General features: G+C 39.5%; 1 protein-coding gene across 9 annotated transcripts in view; it reads left to right on the top strand.

Moving 5' to 3' along the window:
• The window catches only part of grip1 (glutamate receptor interacting protein 1), a 342,888-nt gene that overhangs the window by 199,707 nt on the left and 124,709 nt on the right, over nucleotides 1-18,472 (top strand). Inside the window, exon 1 of one of the 9 annotated variants that reach the window (XM_065289843.2) lies at nucleotides 6,688-7,005. The exons of the other annotated variants lie outside the window; for them this stretch is intronic. Within the exon in view, the coding sequence (XP_065145915.1) occupies nucleotides 6,951-7,005 (55 nt within the window). The 5' untranslated portion in view covers nucleotides 6,688-6,950. Of the gene's footprint in view, nucleotides 1-6,687; nucleotides 7,006-18,472 lie in introns of those variants that run through there. 9 annotated transcript variants of the gene reach the window in all.

The following is an 18,472-nucleotide window of genomic DNA, read 5'->3' as shown; positions in this document are numbered from 1 at the left end:
ATTTAGTTTCAGTTTTGGTTTCACTCGCTCCGTGTCACTCCGACAAAACAATCCATGTACTCCGTTTTCTGATTAAATATCTTCCTTTAATCTTGTTTATCATTTAAATCAAACATAAAAATATACAAACAATATATGATCATAAATCTTAAATATCATGGATGTGGTAAAGAAACTTCACTGTTTTCCAAAGAGCGCACTACCCTCAAGCTTCACAGTACCCAAATTCTTAAAGAGACAGTACACAATTTTAACACATTATATATTTTCAATGTAATCATACAAAATATTTGTCTAAATGATATACATAAATAAAGTAAGCTTACATATTAATTAATTCTAACAAAAATATTCACAGGCTGAATCTAAAGCAAAGTAGGCTCCTACAGTATGTGATATATGAGAGCCTTACATGTAAAATAGACCATCCATATAAGAAACTTTACTAAAATAATGCAGTACATAACCAAACTAACAAAAGAGTGACACCTACTGTTTTATCGTTTGACTGTTCAGTACTGTTCATATTTACATTTAAAAAGCAGACATAAAAGTAACTTAAGTTACTTTCCCTAGTAACTAATTACTTTTGTAATACAGTAACTGGTAGAGTAATTCAATACTTTTAAAAGAAGTAACCAGTAACTGTTACTAATTAATAATTTTCAGTAACTTGCCCAAGACTGACACACACACACACACAAAAAACAAAAACTTTATTTGCTATCTTTTTGTTGTATTTTTACAAAGAAGGTTTTGCTCAAGTTTGTCAAGTTTTGCTCGCTTATGGGTACAAATTTACCCCCAAAATCTAAAAATAAAGTTAAGTAGACACACACAGTACATTGTGCATTAGCAGCATTGAGTTTGCTGAGTCAGATAAGCGACTTTGTGCTCAGCCTGGCCACTTTCCCTCGGCTAAATCCATACGGTGCAAACAATACTGAGCCGCTCTGCCGAGAAAGCATTCACATTCGTAGTTTTCCTGACCTTCTTTACATACTGTTGCACTGTGCTTAGCATGCAATGTCACGATCTACATCATTTACACCAGATACACATAAACACCTTCACACATACACGCTCACGTCCCCACATTTCGCCCGAGGCTCTCGTCCCACCTCCTGTCAAATCCTATAAACACAGCCGCTCTCAGTTCCGCCCCCTTTCCGACTGCACTATTTCCATGGCAACCCCCTTCACGTGCACGCACACTTGGGTTTAGAAATTCCCACACCTGCATCCGTGGAGCGCCACCGCACCTGCTGCTGCCCTCTAGTGGTGGAACAGAGGGATCGGATGATTAGGGTCAACAATTAGGGTTTGTTGTTAGAGACAAAAGCAGGTCGGGTCAGAAGCAGGGATGGAGGGATTCGGAGGCAGTATGCAAAAGCTGATGAGGTGCTGGACTGCGGTCCCTCTTTCGTGTCTGTCCTGTTATACAGCCCGGATAGACGAGGAGGAAGAAGTTAAGCGAGGTGAGAGACTGTGAGTGGCTTTGGTTTATATTCGGTTTGAATCTTGTGAAATAGTTTGGTGTATTTGTGACCCTGTCCAGGCTAAAATTTCACCTAATTAACCACAAATTTGAGGAATGTTTGAAACCAAACCGATCATGGGCCCCATTCACTTCTATAGTATTCTTTTTTTCATACAATGGAAGTCATTGCTTCTGATTGGTTTGGTTTTAAACATTTCTCAAACTATTTTCCTTTGTGGTCATCAGAGCAAAGACATTTATACAGGTTTGTAACAACATGAGATCATTTTCATTTTTGGGTGTACTGTCCCTTTAAGAGATCCTGTTTGATGTGGTACTTCAAAGATAATTAATGATGGAAGTTGTGACAGTGATCGGTGGTGGCGTCTTCTCTTGGCACCCATCCCGAGCAGCAAATGGTCCTTAGTGAGGATGTCCGCTCAAGGCCAAGTTAATTTTGCAAGCTACCTCCATCGTTTCTCTGTTAACGTGGGTCGCATCGTGCTCTGAAAGAGTCCAGTGATGCGTTGTTATGGGTACCAGATGTGGCTCTTTCTTTAGGGACGTTTGGGTAAACTTAATAACTGCTGAGCTGTTTAAACACCTGAGCTGTTGCTAAGAAAATCACATTTGGTGTTTGTTTTTCATCTGCAATTTCTGTTTGAAACATGCGATAACCTTTGACATTTACAAACTATTTTACAAACTAATTACGGGTAAATTGTATCAACGTCCTGCTTTAGTCTAAAAAAAGCTGTTACACAGCTCGGTTTAATGCCGTTGCCCAGAGCCCATTTAGTGCCAATATGTTTTATTTTAGTGAAAGATTTGTATTTCAGAGATGGCACAGCATTAGAAAATCCTTGTACTTGCACACTAACTACGTAATGTTCAATAAGACCCTTCAATTTGGTTCCATTAGTTTGAATCAATAGAGCTTTTGTCGACAACTAAAATGCAGAGCGAGGGAGGCAGATGTCTTTTGTTGCTATATTGTAACTTAATTACATGTTGCTCAACCAAACATTAGAAAACACATTATTTAAATGACATGCTGACACTTGTATTTGCTAATGCCAGATGTGCCGTCTTCATAAACTTAAAGGAAAACACCACCGTTTTCAATATTTTACTATGTTCTTACCTCAACTTAGACAAATTAATACATACCAGTCTTTTTTCAATGCGTGCACTTAATCTTTGTACAGCTCGTCGTGAATGTGTTAGCATTTAGCTTAGCACCATTCATTCCTTAGGATCCAAACAGGGATGAATTTAGAAGCCACCAAACACATCCATGTTTCCCGATTTAAAGACTGTTACATGAGTAGATACACGAGTAAGTATGGTGGCACAAAATAAAACGTGGTGATTTTTTAAGCGGATATAAAACGAGAACTATATTGTATGGTGGAAGGGCACTTAGTTTTCAGCACTTCGAACTCAGGTGCAAACTTTTGTCAATATTACTGCACCCAAGGTTGAAGTGCTGCAAACTAAGTGCTCTTCAGACAATAGGTTGTTGCAGCAAAACATCAGATTGACAATGCACGTTTGAGCTGAGAAAATCACCACATAACACTGGACAAAAGGCCATGGCAAGTTCAGTTTATGTATTATTTTAAAATAATATTTTCGTTTATATTTTATCTTTTATAATAAAAATAATATATAATACACCAGTAAAAGCCTTTTTAAATTTTAACTTTTACATTGAATGGCAGTGTTGTATTCTCAAAAGAATAAATATTAAGGGACAATTTTTAATTTTGCCACATTTTTATGCCCTTTCATGCTGCTGTTTTGCTTTGATTTCTGGATGACTTTGTGCATAAAATTGAGAAACTGTTGCCAGATCCATATATTTGCCAGCTGGGTTATGCATTGTCACTTAGCACACATCATTTTTTAAGATGCTACAATGAACATAACAGGGACATCTGGTTAGTAAAATGGCCTACGACCCTAAATCTCAGCCCAATACAGTATATTGCCCGTGGTATGGGTTAAAAGAAAGATTGATGGATGATCATTTTATTAGTTATGCGTGTGTATGTGCCGGTACGTACAGTATATGTGACCCTGGATGACAAAACCATAAGCAGCAAGGGTATATTTGTAGCAATAGCCATATGGGTCCACAATTTCTGATTTTTTTATGCCAAAAATCTTTAGGATATTAAGTAAAGATCATGTTATCATAGATATTTTGTAAATTTCTTACCGTAAATATATATAAAAATATTTATCATTAGTAATGTGTTGCCAAGGACTTCATTTGGACAACTTAAAAGGTGATTTTTTTCAATATTTAGATTTTTTGCACCTTCAGATTCCAGATTTTCAAATAGTTTTATCTCAGCCAAATGTTGTCCTTGTCCTATACTTATTTATTCAGCGTTCAGGTGATGTATAAATCACTAAATGAATGGTTTTGCGGTCCAGGGCCACATTATACGTATGCATACAGACAGAAGTATCTATTTTGCAGATGCATTTTAATACCAAGATAGGATTTTTGAGGATTTTAAGGATTTTTCGTTAATTGTGACGCTGCCTATGTGATATTAGGAGCATCAAAGTTTAATTTCAATCTTTGACACAACCTTACTCAGTCAATATTAAAAATAGTACGGTTATTTTTCACAGAATGATCTTTACATTATGCAGGATGATTTTATATAGAAAACAAAACACATTTGCCTGCATCAGCCTTTTTAATGCAAAATCACGAATGTTCTTGTAGTTCATAATGTCCGCCACTAGAGGCTGCTAGCGCCGCGCCAACGCTGCTGTGCTCTTCGCCATTTCAGCACCAGAGTTTGTGGACAGCTCCCCGCCATTGTCCCTAATGATCTTTACTCGCCAAAGGCCATCAGATTGTTTTTCCGTCCACTGCTCATTTTTAACAGTTCACTGCCCTTTGTGTTTGGCCAGACTGCTCATTTTTCTTACAGCCTACTGAACATACAAGCTACATATTTTGCGTGAGAAAATGTTATCTTTATTTCTGAGAGCCATTATTACAATTCATCTTCCAGGATTTGAGGTATACTTGTATTTTCCACCAACAGGAGGTTGTGAAGGAATCTCATGGGGGGAAATAAGACACTCGGGTCTGAGTTACTTCAAGGTTATTGTGAAATATATTTTTTAACTGTCCCACTGCAGCTGCTTTTAGCATCTAATGACAGGGATTTGCAAGACTCCAACCTGGCAAGTTCACATCTTTACAATTTACTTAATAGCCGACCGGTATGTCACATTGATGTGGCAGAGAGTACATCTACCCATGCACAGGAACGCCCCCCAATTATTCACATACACACAGATGTGATTGCATGAATTCGAAACCTAACAAAAACGTCCTGTGGTCCTCAGAGCTGTTTTGACACAATTAAACGCCCCCCGCTGTTTTGATTGCCATTCCAGCCATGCTTGTCCTGGGAGGCCTGATTGCAGCATCCCAGGAGACAAAGATAAGATTTGATGCCTGTGATTATGAGATGTTTCACAGTGTTTTTAGATTGAGGTAATCATCTCAGGCCCATACATTGATGATGATGATGTGTTGTATGCTCCAGATGTTCACATACAGAAAATCAGATGCTTTTCTCAACTCAAATTCAGATTTTCATTTTTGGCATATCCACATTTTTTTGGTCCATTTAGATGTCACTTGCTGTGATACCACCTGCTATTAACTAGCAGTAGTGAGTGGTGAATAGCAATTCATGACGGTAATGTAACCAATGTCTACTAGAAAATAAAAAAGGACGAGTCCTTTAAAATGCCATGCACAAAACTCCAGTGTTGATAAAATGTTTCTTGCAAATGCAGAGCTCAAGCTGAGTACATTTGTTTTTTTGGGTTTCTCAAGCGGGATGCATAAATTAGAGCAAGCAGAGTTTGCATGGATTAAAGCTGGGTTTAAACTTTAATTTGTGTCTCTAAATTTTTTACATTTGAAAGTTTTTTAATATTGAACACACTGGAATTGATTGTGGTTTACTCCGTGCTTGGTTTTTCCTGGGCCAAAAGGAGCTTGTTGTGTGAGAGTGTCTTGGTTCACTGACATCTCCATAAATTTTTTAAAGACCTGACATATCGCGCCCATCTACTCCTGCTGCACTACCGGACTAATGCACTTTCTCATTTCGACGGCACATTTCCTGTGAACGTTCGGAACAAAAGTACACAAAAGAAATTAGCTTAGTTTTCATTTAGTCTTATGTAATCTTCCCACATGTAAATTCCTCCTATGGCTTGGTTTGCTGATGAGGCATTGGTGCGAAAGTAATGCTCTATCAAAAGTCATCAAGTTCTATATTGTACAAGATCTAAATCTATCCATCCTTCAGTCTATCAAAGTGCATCTCATTTTCACATGGTGGTCCCATGGCATTATTTACATTATTTAAGTGCACAGACAAATCCCTGTTTGTGTGTAATCTGATCTGCAGCATGCATAATCCAAAAAACAGATTCAGGAGCATTGATCCCATCTGCTGAGCCATCAACATGGATGCTTAAAATACAGAAAAACCAGTTGCAATCATATCAGAGACACTGAATACCCTCGGCTCTTATCCCCAACTACTTCTTACAAATATCATTGGAGGAACCGAGTACAGCGACAGTGACCTTAATACTTTCATTCACATTAAAGACTCATCCGGGCGTATTTGTACACGTTCACATGTCTAGACCCTCATTTAATACCGTAGTTTCTTGTTGCCAGGCTTAATGCTCATACAAATATCTGATAATACACAGAGATAAGATCACTGACCTAAATGCATGTTTTATGTGCTTTTAAAAGGATGCTGCTCATCACTAAGACCAGCCTGTGCGTCACCCAGTCCACTCTCAACTGAAATGAAAAAGGAAGGCATAAAAGGCTTTATGCAAATATTAGACTTAAGTAAACAGATGCTATTAGCTAATTATTCAAAATGCAACAGAGACGTGCACTGTTTCTGCACTTACAGCAGTCTGTAATGTTTATTTTAGTGTGATGAAAACATTTAATCTATGCATAATTAATTGTCTAGTTTAAACTAAATTAAGGAAATGCGAGTGCTTGTGTGCATCTTTGCCAGAGAAGGGGGAAAAATATTTCTCCATTGCTGCATTAGGGTAACCGGCCACTAATACTGAATATAGTACGCGTGCAACTTTAAAAGCCCATTCACATCAGGCAGAGTCTCACTTGCGAGATACCAGCAGCGCCCTGCGCGTTCTCCCGATGCGCGCACCTTCAAACCCCAGGATTTTATATGGGGAAAATATGATTTGCCATCATAGATCACGGATGATCTGCGTTCGGGTACGAAGTGCGTGATCGAAGTCTGGCTTTCTCCCGGTGGGACGCGGCGTCTGAGCTGTGCGCGCGGAATCCGGATGCCCATGTGTACCGTAGCATCGCTTTTCCACGGACGAGCACCTCGGCTGCGCGCACTGAGCTAGTATGATAGCCGTCTCTTTCAAATGCCGATGCCAGATACTGCGGAGAGTGAACAAAGGTACTGTCTCAGCTATTTCAGCCTTTTTAATCATCTCCGGACCTAGTCCCCCGTTCTCTGTTTGCGCGTAATTGTTGTTTGCCATTGTATCGAATCAGGATTACGCCGGGCATTTAGACGCATTAGAGAGGTCATCGGACCTAATGGACGACATCTGATCGGTGATCAAGTGAGCGCTTTTGATTTGGAACCTCTCTCATGAAACCAGGGTAGAAAAAGACGCACTGAAGTAGCGCGCGTCCACATTAATATTTAACAGGAAGGAGTTGGTCTGAGCACAAGGGCTAGTTAGTGCACTTATGGGGATCCAACGCTGCTCGCTGTGTTTTGCTTGTACTCGTGTTGGTGCCCGACTCATCTCTCCAGTTTATTTAGCATACCTGGAGATGCATTGCTGTTTGTATGCTGGTGGATGAGGCTCTAGCTGTCTGAATCATGCTGAGATAGCAGCTGTGCTTGTTTAATACATAGGTGCATGCATGAGGCTTTGGGATGATGGTTTTAGCAGGACTATTTTTATTTTAGTGGCACTATAGCTCAATTAGTAAGGTCAAGGGCTCACAACATAGAATGAAGTCCCCCTAAGTGTGCCAAATGCATTACTGTAAATGTATGTTTTTGTCTAGTGTGTCATAGATTGTCCTTTTTGGTAGTTTTTCCCCCGACAGGTAATGGTTGTGCCAACTTGGCATTACATAAAAGATGTGAAATTGTGAAGTTATTATAAATACTGCAAGTCGTGATCTCTCTGAAGAACACTTGACCTCAATACCATGCATGTGTAAACACTCAATTGGCTGTGAGAAAAAAAACACATTGATTTCAGCCAGAAAGTAGATGCCTTTCATCAATGCACATATAGCTCGTATCTATAGGAACTGGATGGTACAGATTTCTGTATTTACAGTAGGGATTCAAAACGTCTGATCTGATTTCTGTGTGCGGTTCATGATGCTTTTGAGTTTTATAACTGATGCCAGTGTGACTGACTGGTATATATTTTATATGTCATGCTGTGTGGACATTCATTATAATCATTATCAATCAATCTGTATGAAGGATTAAATAGAAATGTGTACATTTAATAGGCTTTTAATGTGGAAATAAAAAGTGCAATAGGCCTAACCAAGGACACCTTTACTGCTAATGCATATATAGTCTGAAAGTGCAAAGTTCTTCCAGCATGAATAAAAGTGATATTCATACATTACTTGGTGTTATGACAGACATGATGCATCGGTGTCTAATATTAGCTCTATTTGAAAGATGCAACCTAAAAACAGAAATCACAGATCTGATTTTGTCACTTTCACTTGCTGTGTTGCTTAACTTATTACTTGGCATGCGTGCATGTGTGCATTCGTGGGACTCTTTGGTATTTACAGTATTTGACTCATGATGAGTCGGTGAATCGTCTACTACAGTATGAATGAAATGAGAGTGCATATTTGTATGACTTGTTCGCTGCTGATGTTCAAAGCTGCCTGTCTTAAACCAGCATTGCATTCATTACACCAGAGATGCTGCTAATGTTGTGTTTGGTGATATTTCACACACTGCAATCTCAAAAATGAACATTAATAAATGGTATTTGTGCAAGAGAGGCATTTATATTGGATTTGAGCTTGAATAGAGAGCGTGATGTACGGTAATATTCGAGAGTGCTGTGTAATGATGTGTGATTCATATTATAAGACATACAGTATATGCAATGTTTCCAATTCATAAATGTAATGTTCATGGCATATAACATCACCTGGTGTTTCTGGCCCCAGCCATGTGCAGCATCTGTCTCTGTAGTGACATTTATGGCACCATGGCCTGGCGGTTTTATATCTCTGTTGAACATTTGCAGGCATTCGGTCAGAAAATGAAAAAGTGGCCAAAGGTGTTGCATTTCATCTTCGTATCTTCATCTTTGCCTTTACGAGGAGATTCTCCGTTGGCATCATGAAGGGTGTGGCGGGTTGTTAATTAAATTAATTTATGCAAAGATTTTCCTCAACTCTAATAACAATGCACAGCTTCACCTCTGCAGGTGCTCTGCTTGCTGTGCCAATTATTTTTTAGTAGCCTTTATGGTAATGAGTTCCCTGAACTGCACTGCCATTCGCTGCTTCCTGGGGTACGAGGTGGGCAGAAGAGATTGCGTATTTTATATTGCTGTCATGTGTGTTTGTTTTATAGATTGTTTTGGTGTGGGCTAACCTTTGTGTCTGCTGCATTAAAATAAAACGCTGGGTTGGGTCAAATATGGGCAAATCCGGGTTTACAGTAAATTAGTTTATGCTGGATTGCTTTAACCCAAAATACTGGTTTGTTGAAACACATGCTTGGGCCAAATATGGACATTTTCCAGGTTAATTTAAACCAGCTGTTGTGTTTGTCCATGTTTTATCCAAATAGGGCTGCACGGTTTTGAAGGGGAAATGCTATGTCTTGATAAATTATGCATGGTGTAAATTAAAATAGTTTGCTGCCTTACATTTTTTTTAGTTGAATCAACTAAGATTTACAAGTCATGTCAACTTACTATTATTTATCTTGACAAGAGATTAGTTGTTATAACTTATAAAATGAAGTTGACTTTCAACTATATTATAAAATAACAGTAGTGTAAAGTGCCAGAATAACGCTGCATATAATGTTCTATGTGTTTTATACACTCACCTAAAGGATTATTAGGAACACTTGTTCAATTTCTCATTAATGCAATTATCTAATCAATCACATGGCAATTGCTTCAATGCATTTAGGGGTGTGGTCCTGGTCAAGACAATCTCCTGAACTCCAAACTGAATGTCAGAAAGGGAAAGAAAGGTGATTTAAGCAATTTTGAGCGTGGCATGGTTGTTGGTGCCAGATGGGCCAGTCTGAGTATTTCACAATCTGCTCAGTTTCTGGGATTTTTATGCATAACAATTTCTAGGGTTTACAAAGAATGGCATGAAAAGGGAAAACATCCAGTAGGTGGCAGTCCTGTGGGTGAAAATGCCTTGTTGATGCTAGAGGTCAGAGGAGAATGGACCGACTGATTCAAGCTGATAGAAGAGTAACTTTGACTGAAATAACCACTCGTTACAACCGAGGTATGCAGCAAAGCATTTGTGAAGCCACAACACGCACAACCTTGAGGCGGATGGGCTACAACAGCAGAAGACCCCACCGGGTACCATTCATCTCCACTACAAAGAGGAAAAAGAGGCTACAATTTGCACAAGCTCACCAAAATTGGACAGTTGAAGATTGGAAAAATTTTGCCTGGTCTGATGAGTCTTGATTTCTGTTGAGACATTCAGATGGTCGAGTCAGAATTTGGCGTAAACAGAATGAGAACATGGATCCATCATGCCTTGTTACCACTGTGCAGGCTGGTGGTGGTGGTGTAATGGTGTGGGGATGTTTTCTTTGGACACTTTAGGCCCCTTAGTGCCAATTGGGCATCGTTTAAATGCCACGGCCTACCTGAGCATTGTTTCTGACCATGTCCATCCCTTTATGACCACCATGTACACATCCTCTGATGGCTACTTCCAGCAGGATAATGCACCATGTCACAAAGCTCAAATCATTTCAAATTGGTTTCTTGAACATGACATGAGTTCACTGTACTAAAATGGCCCCCACAGTCACCAGATCTCAACCTAATAGAGCATCTTTGGGATGTGGTGGAACGGGAGCTTCGTGCCCTGATGTGCATCCCACAAATCTCCATCAACTACAAGATGCTATCCTATCAATATGGGCCAACATTTCTAAAGAATGCTTTCAGCACCTTGTTGAATCAATGCCATGTAGAATGAAGGCAGTTCTGAAGGCGAAAGGGGGTCAAACACAGTATTAGTATGGTGTTCCTACAGTAATAATCCTTTAGGTGAGTGTATCTGTTCCGTTGTGAAAAGTGTCCATGCTCAGAATTTCGAGCAACATCTGAAGCGTCACATCATGCCTGCTGTTGTAATTGTTATGTCAATCTGTCCCATGCTCTGATATAGTATTTCAAGCTTTCCATTGGGTACGCTTGTAACCCTTTAACACTGAGCTTATGGCCGGCACCACCTGCTTTCTCGCTAAAAAACAATTTAGAGCTCAGCCTGTAGAACTGCATTAAGGAGACCCGCAGATAAGCTTGATTCACACCAGAAGAACAGAACGCATCCCAGCTGAGAAAAAGAAATTGCGCTGCAAAAATCCACAATAGACCCTGAAGTAAATAATGAGCTATCAAATATCCTGTTACCTGTAGCTTTGTAAATGGAAAAAAAGAGAGTTGCTTTTGTACAACCGTACGAGCGTCACACCTTGTGCTTGTTCTATTCACACACAATAGGATCTGTCATGGATGGAGACGAACGTCTCCAGGCTGAGTTTTAAAGGAAAGCTGTCAGTTTCTGGAGACGTGGGATTCTGCCTTTCCTGCTTCTGGTTCTGCTGGTGCACGACTGACCTGATTTCTACAGATTTCCCTTTGAACAGCGGCCCGTATCAATCCTGTCCGTTTGGCTGACAGCTGGATTTAGCGCTTGGAAGATGAAGATGCTGGATGGTGCCGCTTTGGCCCCTCGTGTGGAGCGTTATGAGTGTTGGCTTGAAACCGCAAAACCCAAAGACATTATGATTTGACAGCTCCCAATGAATTTCCTATATTTAAATCCCAGCATTCATAGCAGATGCAAAGGAAGGTACTAGAACAGACCTCGTTAAGTGTGAAGCTTGGTGTCCTGGTATATCAACCTTCAGTGACCAATAAAGCCAACAGCTGTCACAAAAACTTATTAAATAAACTTTTATGTTTTGGGAGAAAAATATAAGTGCTGCTTGCCCATACGACACTGTCAATGCCAAATTGTCGTGGGTGGTTGCCAGGGCATTGCTGTGCAATTGCATAGGTGTTTTGGATGTTTTTTAGTGCACCACTATGTTGTCGCTAAGGTGTTCTTAGCGGTGTTTGGTGCATCGCTATGTTGTTGCTAAGTTGTTCTTGGTGTTTAGGTCACCAATGCTGTTGCTAACGTGTTCTTAGTGATGTCTGGTACATTGCTATTCTATGTTTACCTATCGCTGTGCAGTTGTTAAGGTTGGATGGTATTTGGTGCACCACTATGTTGTTGCTAAGGTGTTCTTAGTGGTGTTTAGTGCATCGCTATGTGGTTGCTAAAGTGTTTTGAGTGATGTTTAGTCCATCGCTGTGCAGTTGCTTATGTGTTTTGGATGGTTTTTGGTGCATCACTATGTTGTTGCTAAGGTGTTCTTAGTGGTGTTTAGTGCACCGCTATGTGGATGCTAAAGTGTTCTTAGTGGTGTTTTGTGAATTGCTATCCTGTTGCTAGGGTATTCTTACTGATGTTTGGTGCATTGCTGTGTGGTTGCTAAGGTGTTCTGAATTATGTTAAGTGCATCGCTATGCTGTTGCTAAAGATTTCTGAAAGGTGTTTGGTGCATATGCAGGCTGTTGCTAGTTGGTGTTTAGTACATCACTATGCAGTTGCTAATGTGCTCTTAGTGGTGTTTAGGTCATCATCACTATGCGATTGCAAAGGTGTTCTGGTGTTTAGGTCATCACTGCTGTTGCTAATGTGTTCTTAATGGTGTTTAGTACATTGCTATGCTGTTGCTAAGGTGTTTTAGTGGTGCCTAGTACATCGCTATGCTGTTGCTAAGGTGTTCTTGTTGTTAAGGTCATCGTCATGCTGTTGCTAAGGTGTTCTTGGCGTTTTGGTAATAACTATGCTGTTGGAAATTAAGTTATTGCTATGCTGTTGCTAATGTGTTCTTGTTGTTTAGGTTGTAACTATGCGATTTCAAAGGTGTTCTTGGTGTTTAGGTCACCACTGCTGTTGCTAATGTGTTCTTAGTGGTGTTTAGGTCATAACTATGCGATTGCAAAGGTGTTCTTGGTGTTTAGGTCATTGCTATGCTGTTGCTAATGTGTTCTTGGTGTTTAGGTCGTAACTATGCGATTTCAAAGGTGTTCTTGGTGTTTAGGTCATCGCCATGCTGTTGCTAAGGTGTTCTTGGCGTTTTGGTAATAACTATGCTGTTGGAAATTAAGTTATTGCTATGCTGTTGCTAATGTGTTCTTGGTGTTTAGGTTGTAACTATGCGATTTCAAAGGTGTTCTTGGTGTTTAGGTCACCACTGCTGTTGCTAATGTGTTCTTAGTGGTGTTTAGGTCATAACTATGCGATTTCAAAGGTGTTCTTGGTGTTTAGGTCACCACTGCTGTTGCTAATGTGTTCTTAGTGGTGTTTAGGTCATAACTATGCGATTTCAAAGGTGTTCTTGGTGTTTAGGTCACCACTGCTGTTGCTACTGTGTTCTTAGTGTTGTTTAGGTCATAATTATGCGATTGCAAAGGTGTTCTTGGTGTTTAGGTCATTGCTATGCTGTTGCTAATGTGTTCTTAGTGGTGTTTAGGTCATAACTATGCGATTGCAAAGGTGTTCTTGGTGTTTAGGTCATCACTGCTGTTGCTAATGTGTTCTTAATGGTGTTTAGTACATCGCTATGCTGTTGCTAAGGTGTTTTAGTGGTGTCTAGTATATCGCTTTGCAGTTGCTAAGGTGTTCTTGTTGTTTAGGTCATCGCCATGCTGTTGCTAAGGTGTTCTTGCCGTTTTGGTCGTAAATATGCAATTGCAAAGGTGTTCTTGGTGTTTAGGTCACCACTGCTGTTGCTAATGTGTTCTTAGTGGTGTTTAGTACATCGCTATGCTGTTGCTAAGGTGTTTTAGTGGTGTCTAGGACATCGCTATGCTGTTGCTAAGGTGTTCTTGTTGTTTAGGTCATCGCCATGCTGTTGCTAAGGTGTTCTTGGCGTTTTGGTCGTAAATATGCAATTGCAAAGGTGTTCTTGGTGTTTAGGTCACTACTGCTGTTGCTAATGTGTTCTTAGTGGTGTTTAGTACATCGCTATGCTGTTGCTAAGGTGTTTTAGTGGTGTCTAGGACATCGCTATGCTGTTGCTAAGGTGTTCTTGGCGTGTAGGTCATTGCTATGATGCTGCTAAGGTGTTTTAGTGTGTCTAGGACATCGCTATGCTGTTGCTAAGGTGTTTTAGTGGTGTCTAGGACATCGCTATGCTGTTGCTAAGGTGTTCTTGGCGTTTAGGTCATTGCTATGATGCTGCTAAGGTGTTCTTGGTGTTTAGGTCATCCCTATGCTGTTGCTAAGATGTTCTTTGTGTTTTCTGTTGTTAATGTGTTCTTGTTGTTTAAGGTCATCGCTATGCTTTTGCTAATGTATTCTTGGTGTTTCAGGTCATCGCTAAGCTCTTGCTAAGGTGTTCTTGGTATTTACGTCATCACTATGCTGTTGCTAAGGTGTTCTTGGTGTTTATGTCATCACTATGCTGTTGCTAAGGTGTTCTTAGTGGTGTCTAGTACATCCCTATGCTGTTGCTAAGGTGTTCTTGGTGTTTAGTGCAGGGGTTACCATTCCTGCTCCTGGAGAGCCGGTGTGTCTGCAGATTTTAGCTCCAACCCTATTCAAACATTTTTGATTAGGGTTGGAGCTAAACTCTTTAGAGACACCCGCCTTTAAGGTGTTCTGGTTTGTATTCTGCCAAATTTTAACCAAATTTGTTTATGCTTTATTGTCCACCAATTAAAACTTTTTAATAAAAAGTAATACCAAACCTCCAATCATTCTGCATCATTTGATAATTAATATATACCCATGGTACATATAATGATTGCTTAATTCTTAGGGATGAGACCATTAAATGACCATTTAATATTTAAAGTTGTCCTCCTTTCTGCAATCTCACATGAGCAGAGACTGTGGTAGTTTAAAGTAAATAATTCCTGGCAGCTTCATGATGATATGGTCCCTACATCGCCCAGTGAGGTGTCAGGAGTTTAGTTCGTTCTGCTGACATGTGAGGCGATCAAATCAATGATTGCCTCTCAGACTCTGTCTGCGTTTTCAATCAGCCTCGTCTGTTTCACTAGAATAGCCTTGGTACCCAGAGGAAGTCTGTTATTTGAATGGTCAACACTTTGTCGCCATGCTCTGTAATTTTTCCCCTGGGAAATGAAGGTCATAGAGTTTTTTTTAAAGGTTAAGTGCAAGTTTTTGTGCCGCTGTAGATGGAAAGAAGATAGGCACCCATCAGCCCTTGGTTTAAATGGAGAGCTCACCCCGAAAAAAAATACACTTGTCAATGTTTACTTACCCTCATGTCACTAAACCTGTATTATCTTTTAAGCAATTTCTTTTCATTTTATTGCAGTTAACAGTAATTAGGGACTGGAACGTTCATGCTTCAACCAATATGCAAACTCATTGTAATACCATTGTACTGAATACGTTTTTATTCTGAGAGCTCTGAAACCATCTGACAGCAATATTACAGATCGTAGTCATTAATTTTGATATCCACTTTATCCCTCTCTGGTAGAGTTCATAGGACTTGGAATAAAACTTGGAATATAATGCATGAGTCATGTGGACCAATTTTATGCTGCTTCAAAATCATTATTAAAGTTAAAAAGCTCCAGTGCCAACATATAATAGTTGCATAAGAAAGTAGGAAAGTTAAATAGTTTTGAAACAAGTTAGGTAATAATGTCAGAATTTAATTTTTTTGGGGGGGGGGGTGAACAGTGAACAGTCCCTTTAAATTTCCATCTGTTCAAAAAGGAATAAAGTATGCAAGCATGCTCGTCTTTTATCTGCAGCCTAATTAAGTCATTCCCACCCTTATACAGATTTTGGCAGGACTCATCTCTCAGCCTAATGCTGCTTTGATATTATAGTCTTTTCTGACCAATTTAAGTCCCATAAACATTCACACGCACCAAACAGAACAGAACTCTTCATTATTAGTCTCATTACATGCAAGGCTTGCTCCGCCTCTGCTTGTGTCAGCTGGTCTACACGTGGCATCAACTGTCGGTAACTGCATGTTGTTAATTTCATCAAATCTGTGAGCTGCCCCAAAGCATCGACGCTCTCTCTCCGGTTTTCAGGCTTGCTAACTTTCATAGCATCAGCGTTCTTTCAGACGCCCGACTCGACAGCTGGTGCAATACGTCCGCCTCCCGGTCGTTGCCTGTTTTGTGATTGGTTAAGCTGCCTGCCGGGTGTAATCATCGTCCTCCATATGTCCGAAATGTAGAACGGGTGCCGAGTGGCACGCTGAATGTGGCCAAGCTGAAATCAAACTCGAACAGACGGTTCCTGCTTGGCTCCTGCAAATTGGGTGTCAATAGAAAAAGACTATATGAATATAAACACTGGCAACACTTCAGACTGTGCCTGTTGGATTATACATGCAGAAACTGTGCTGTATAATGTTCTGTCATTTGCACAAGTTTTGTAAAATACAATCACCACAATGGGCCAAATCATTACAGTGCAGGGGCACAGGAGATGTTTTAGGTTGGGGTGCCGTGTGTATGGCTGTAACCAGCTATGGGGTCACCAAGGTCTACTATAAATTTTCTTTAATATTATCTCTGAATCAATAATCATACGTTTAAACCTTGTCTTTTGGGGTGTCTACGTGTATAATTCACTTTGCAGTATGCAATAACAACATAGAGTGTAATTTATTCAAATTATTAAATGCATGCTGCATTATTGGCAGAATAAAAGCCCCCCCTACACAGACCCCTAACCCTACCGAATAAACACTCTTAGTGCATTTTATTTCCACTTTTTGAACATTTTCTTCATTTTAATTGAAAATAAATGCCTTTTCATGTGACAGGGAAAAGCCGGATTCAAACCAGGGACATTGCGTCAAAAGCCAGTTTTACGAGCCATACACTCTGCTACTTTAGTTTTAGTTAAATAGCAGTTGTATGACAAAAGGGAAGCTATTTGTACCGAAAAATAATTATAAATGAACCAAAATGTATGGTGCATTTACAATTCTGTGAAATTAGGGGGTGCTGCAGCCCCCCAGCCCCCCCTCCCCCTACTTCCTGCACACCTGCTACAGTGTAACTAAAAACAAGGACTTCAACCAGCCTAAGCATGGTTAAAGTATGCATCACAATACCATAGAAGAACCACTTTTGGCTTAATGGCTCCATCAAGAACCTTAAACATTCTAAACATCCAAACCATAAACATCTCAGGTCAGAAAGAAATGGTTCTTCTATGGCATCCCGCAAAATATTACACTGTTCAAATAATACCTTCATTTCTACTGACTGTGTGGGCTTCACTTAGGAGGAACATTTACAATTGTAGGTTGGCCCTGCAGGGAAAGCACAACATTCGGTATCCGCGGGTGGTAATGGGGCTCATGTTCAGTTCGGCTGGGTAGTGAGAGGAGGAGAAGTGGGAGAACAGTGGATGTGTGTTTTCTGTCATTTGCAATCTTGTATCCTGGTTAGGATTCGCTCGGAAAGTCAGAGAGAGAAAAACACTGTGTTCCTGTTGCCCAGAGAGAAAGTCCCCCCATGCCGCCATCTTTGCTTTGATGTATGTATTTATCTGCAGTGAAGTTATGATGAAATGTTAAAGCATGCTGCTCTAAGATTTATGCACAATGCATTTTCTGGTTTTCTAAAGCTTGGCGAGCCTAGCAGGAGACTCCAAATATTTATAAGTACAGTAACCTAAGAAAGGCAGACGTCACCTAAAAATACATACTCTGCCAGTTTTCCAACCCCATATCTTACTTAGATTTTTCCAGAATGTTTTTTTGTACACAATGAAAGAATGATGTATCAAAAAAGTCCAGATTTAGAAGGTGTCCAGTACATAATTTTTAAAAAGCACTTGAAGCCAATTTTATTTGCACATATAAGATTAAGGTCTGAACTTACTATAACCATTATTTATAGAATATTTAAAAAAAATTCCCATAGAATTATTTCAATTTTTTAGATTATCATTATCAAAAACGATCATTACCGCAACATGATATTACATTAAATATATGCATTTACAAACTCATGTTTCAGTAATGAGAACTACAAAGTTGACAAACAAATTTTTAACCTTTATCTGGAGAGAAAAAATACCTGGTAGCCATCTTGAGTGTCACAGTCAATTATGTCCCTTCCAATAATTTTTTTTTAAATGTTAGTTCTCTGAGGGCTTAAACAATGCTTGAAAATTGTTGCGGAGGATGAGAAAATTGGTTTTGGACACATTTATATTCCTTATTATTGTCTCTACATTTACCAATGATCACCAAATACCACATGTTTCTTTACTGTAAATGTTTATAGTATAACATGCACTGAAGCTTTTAATTTTTTTGATTTTTTATTTATAAATATTTCCATGTCAAAGAACCCAAATCCAGTCATAGACACGTTGCGGTAATGAAAATGTTCCCCTTAAATGTGTAAAAACAACAAAATTGGTTTGTATGATGTCATTTGAAATCATGTGCAAAATAGTACAAGAAGAGATGTTTGTAACTGTATGCTTCTTATTTTCATAGCATTTACTTTTTTATCAAAAATGTTTCATGACACCTCATAAGTCTAATTTCGCGAGAT

This window comes from Paramisgurnus dabryanus, chromosome 1 (assembly GCF_030506205.2).
Source record: "Paramisgurnus dabryanus chromosome 1, PD_genome_1.1, whole genome shotgun sequence".
Lineage (NCBI taxonomy): Eukaryota > Metazoa > Chordata > Actinopteri > Cypriniformes > Cobitidae > Paramisgurnus > Paramisgurnus dabryanus.
Note: the sequence above shows the minus strand (reverse complement) of the source record. Positions and strands in the feature narration are given on the sequence as shown.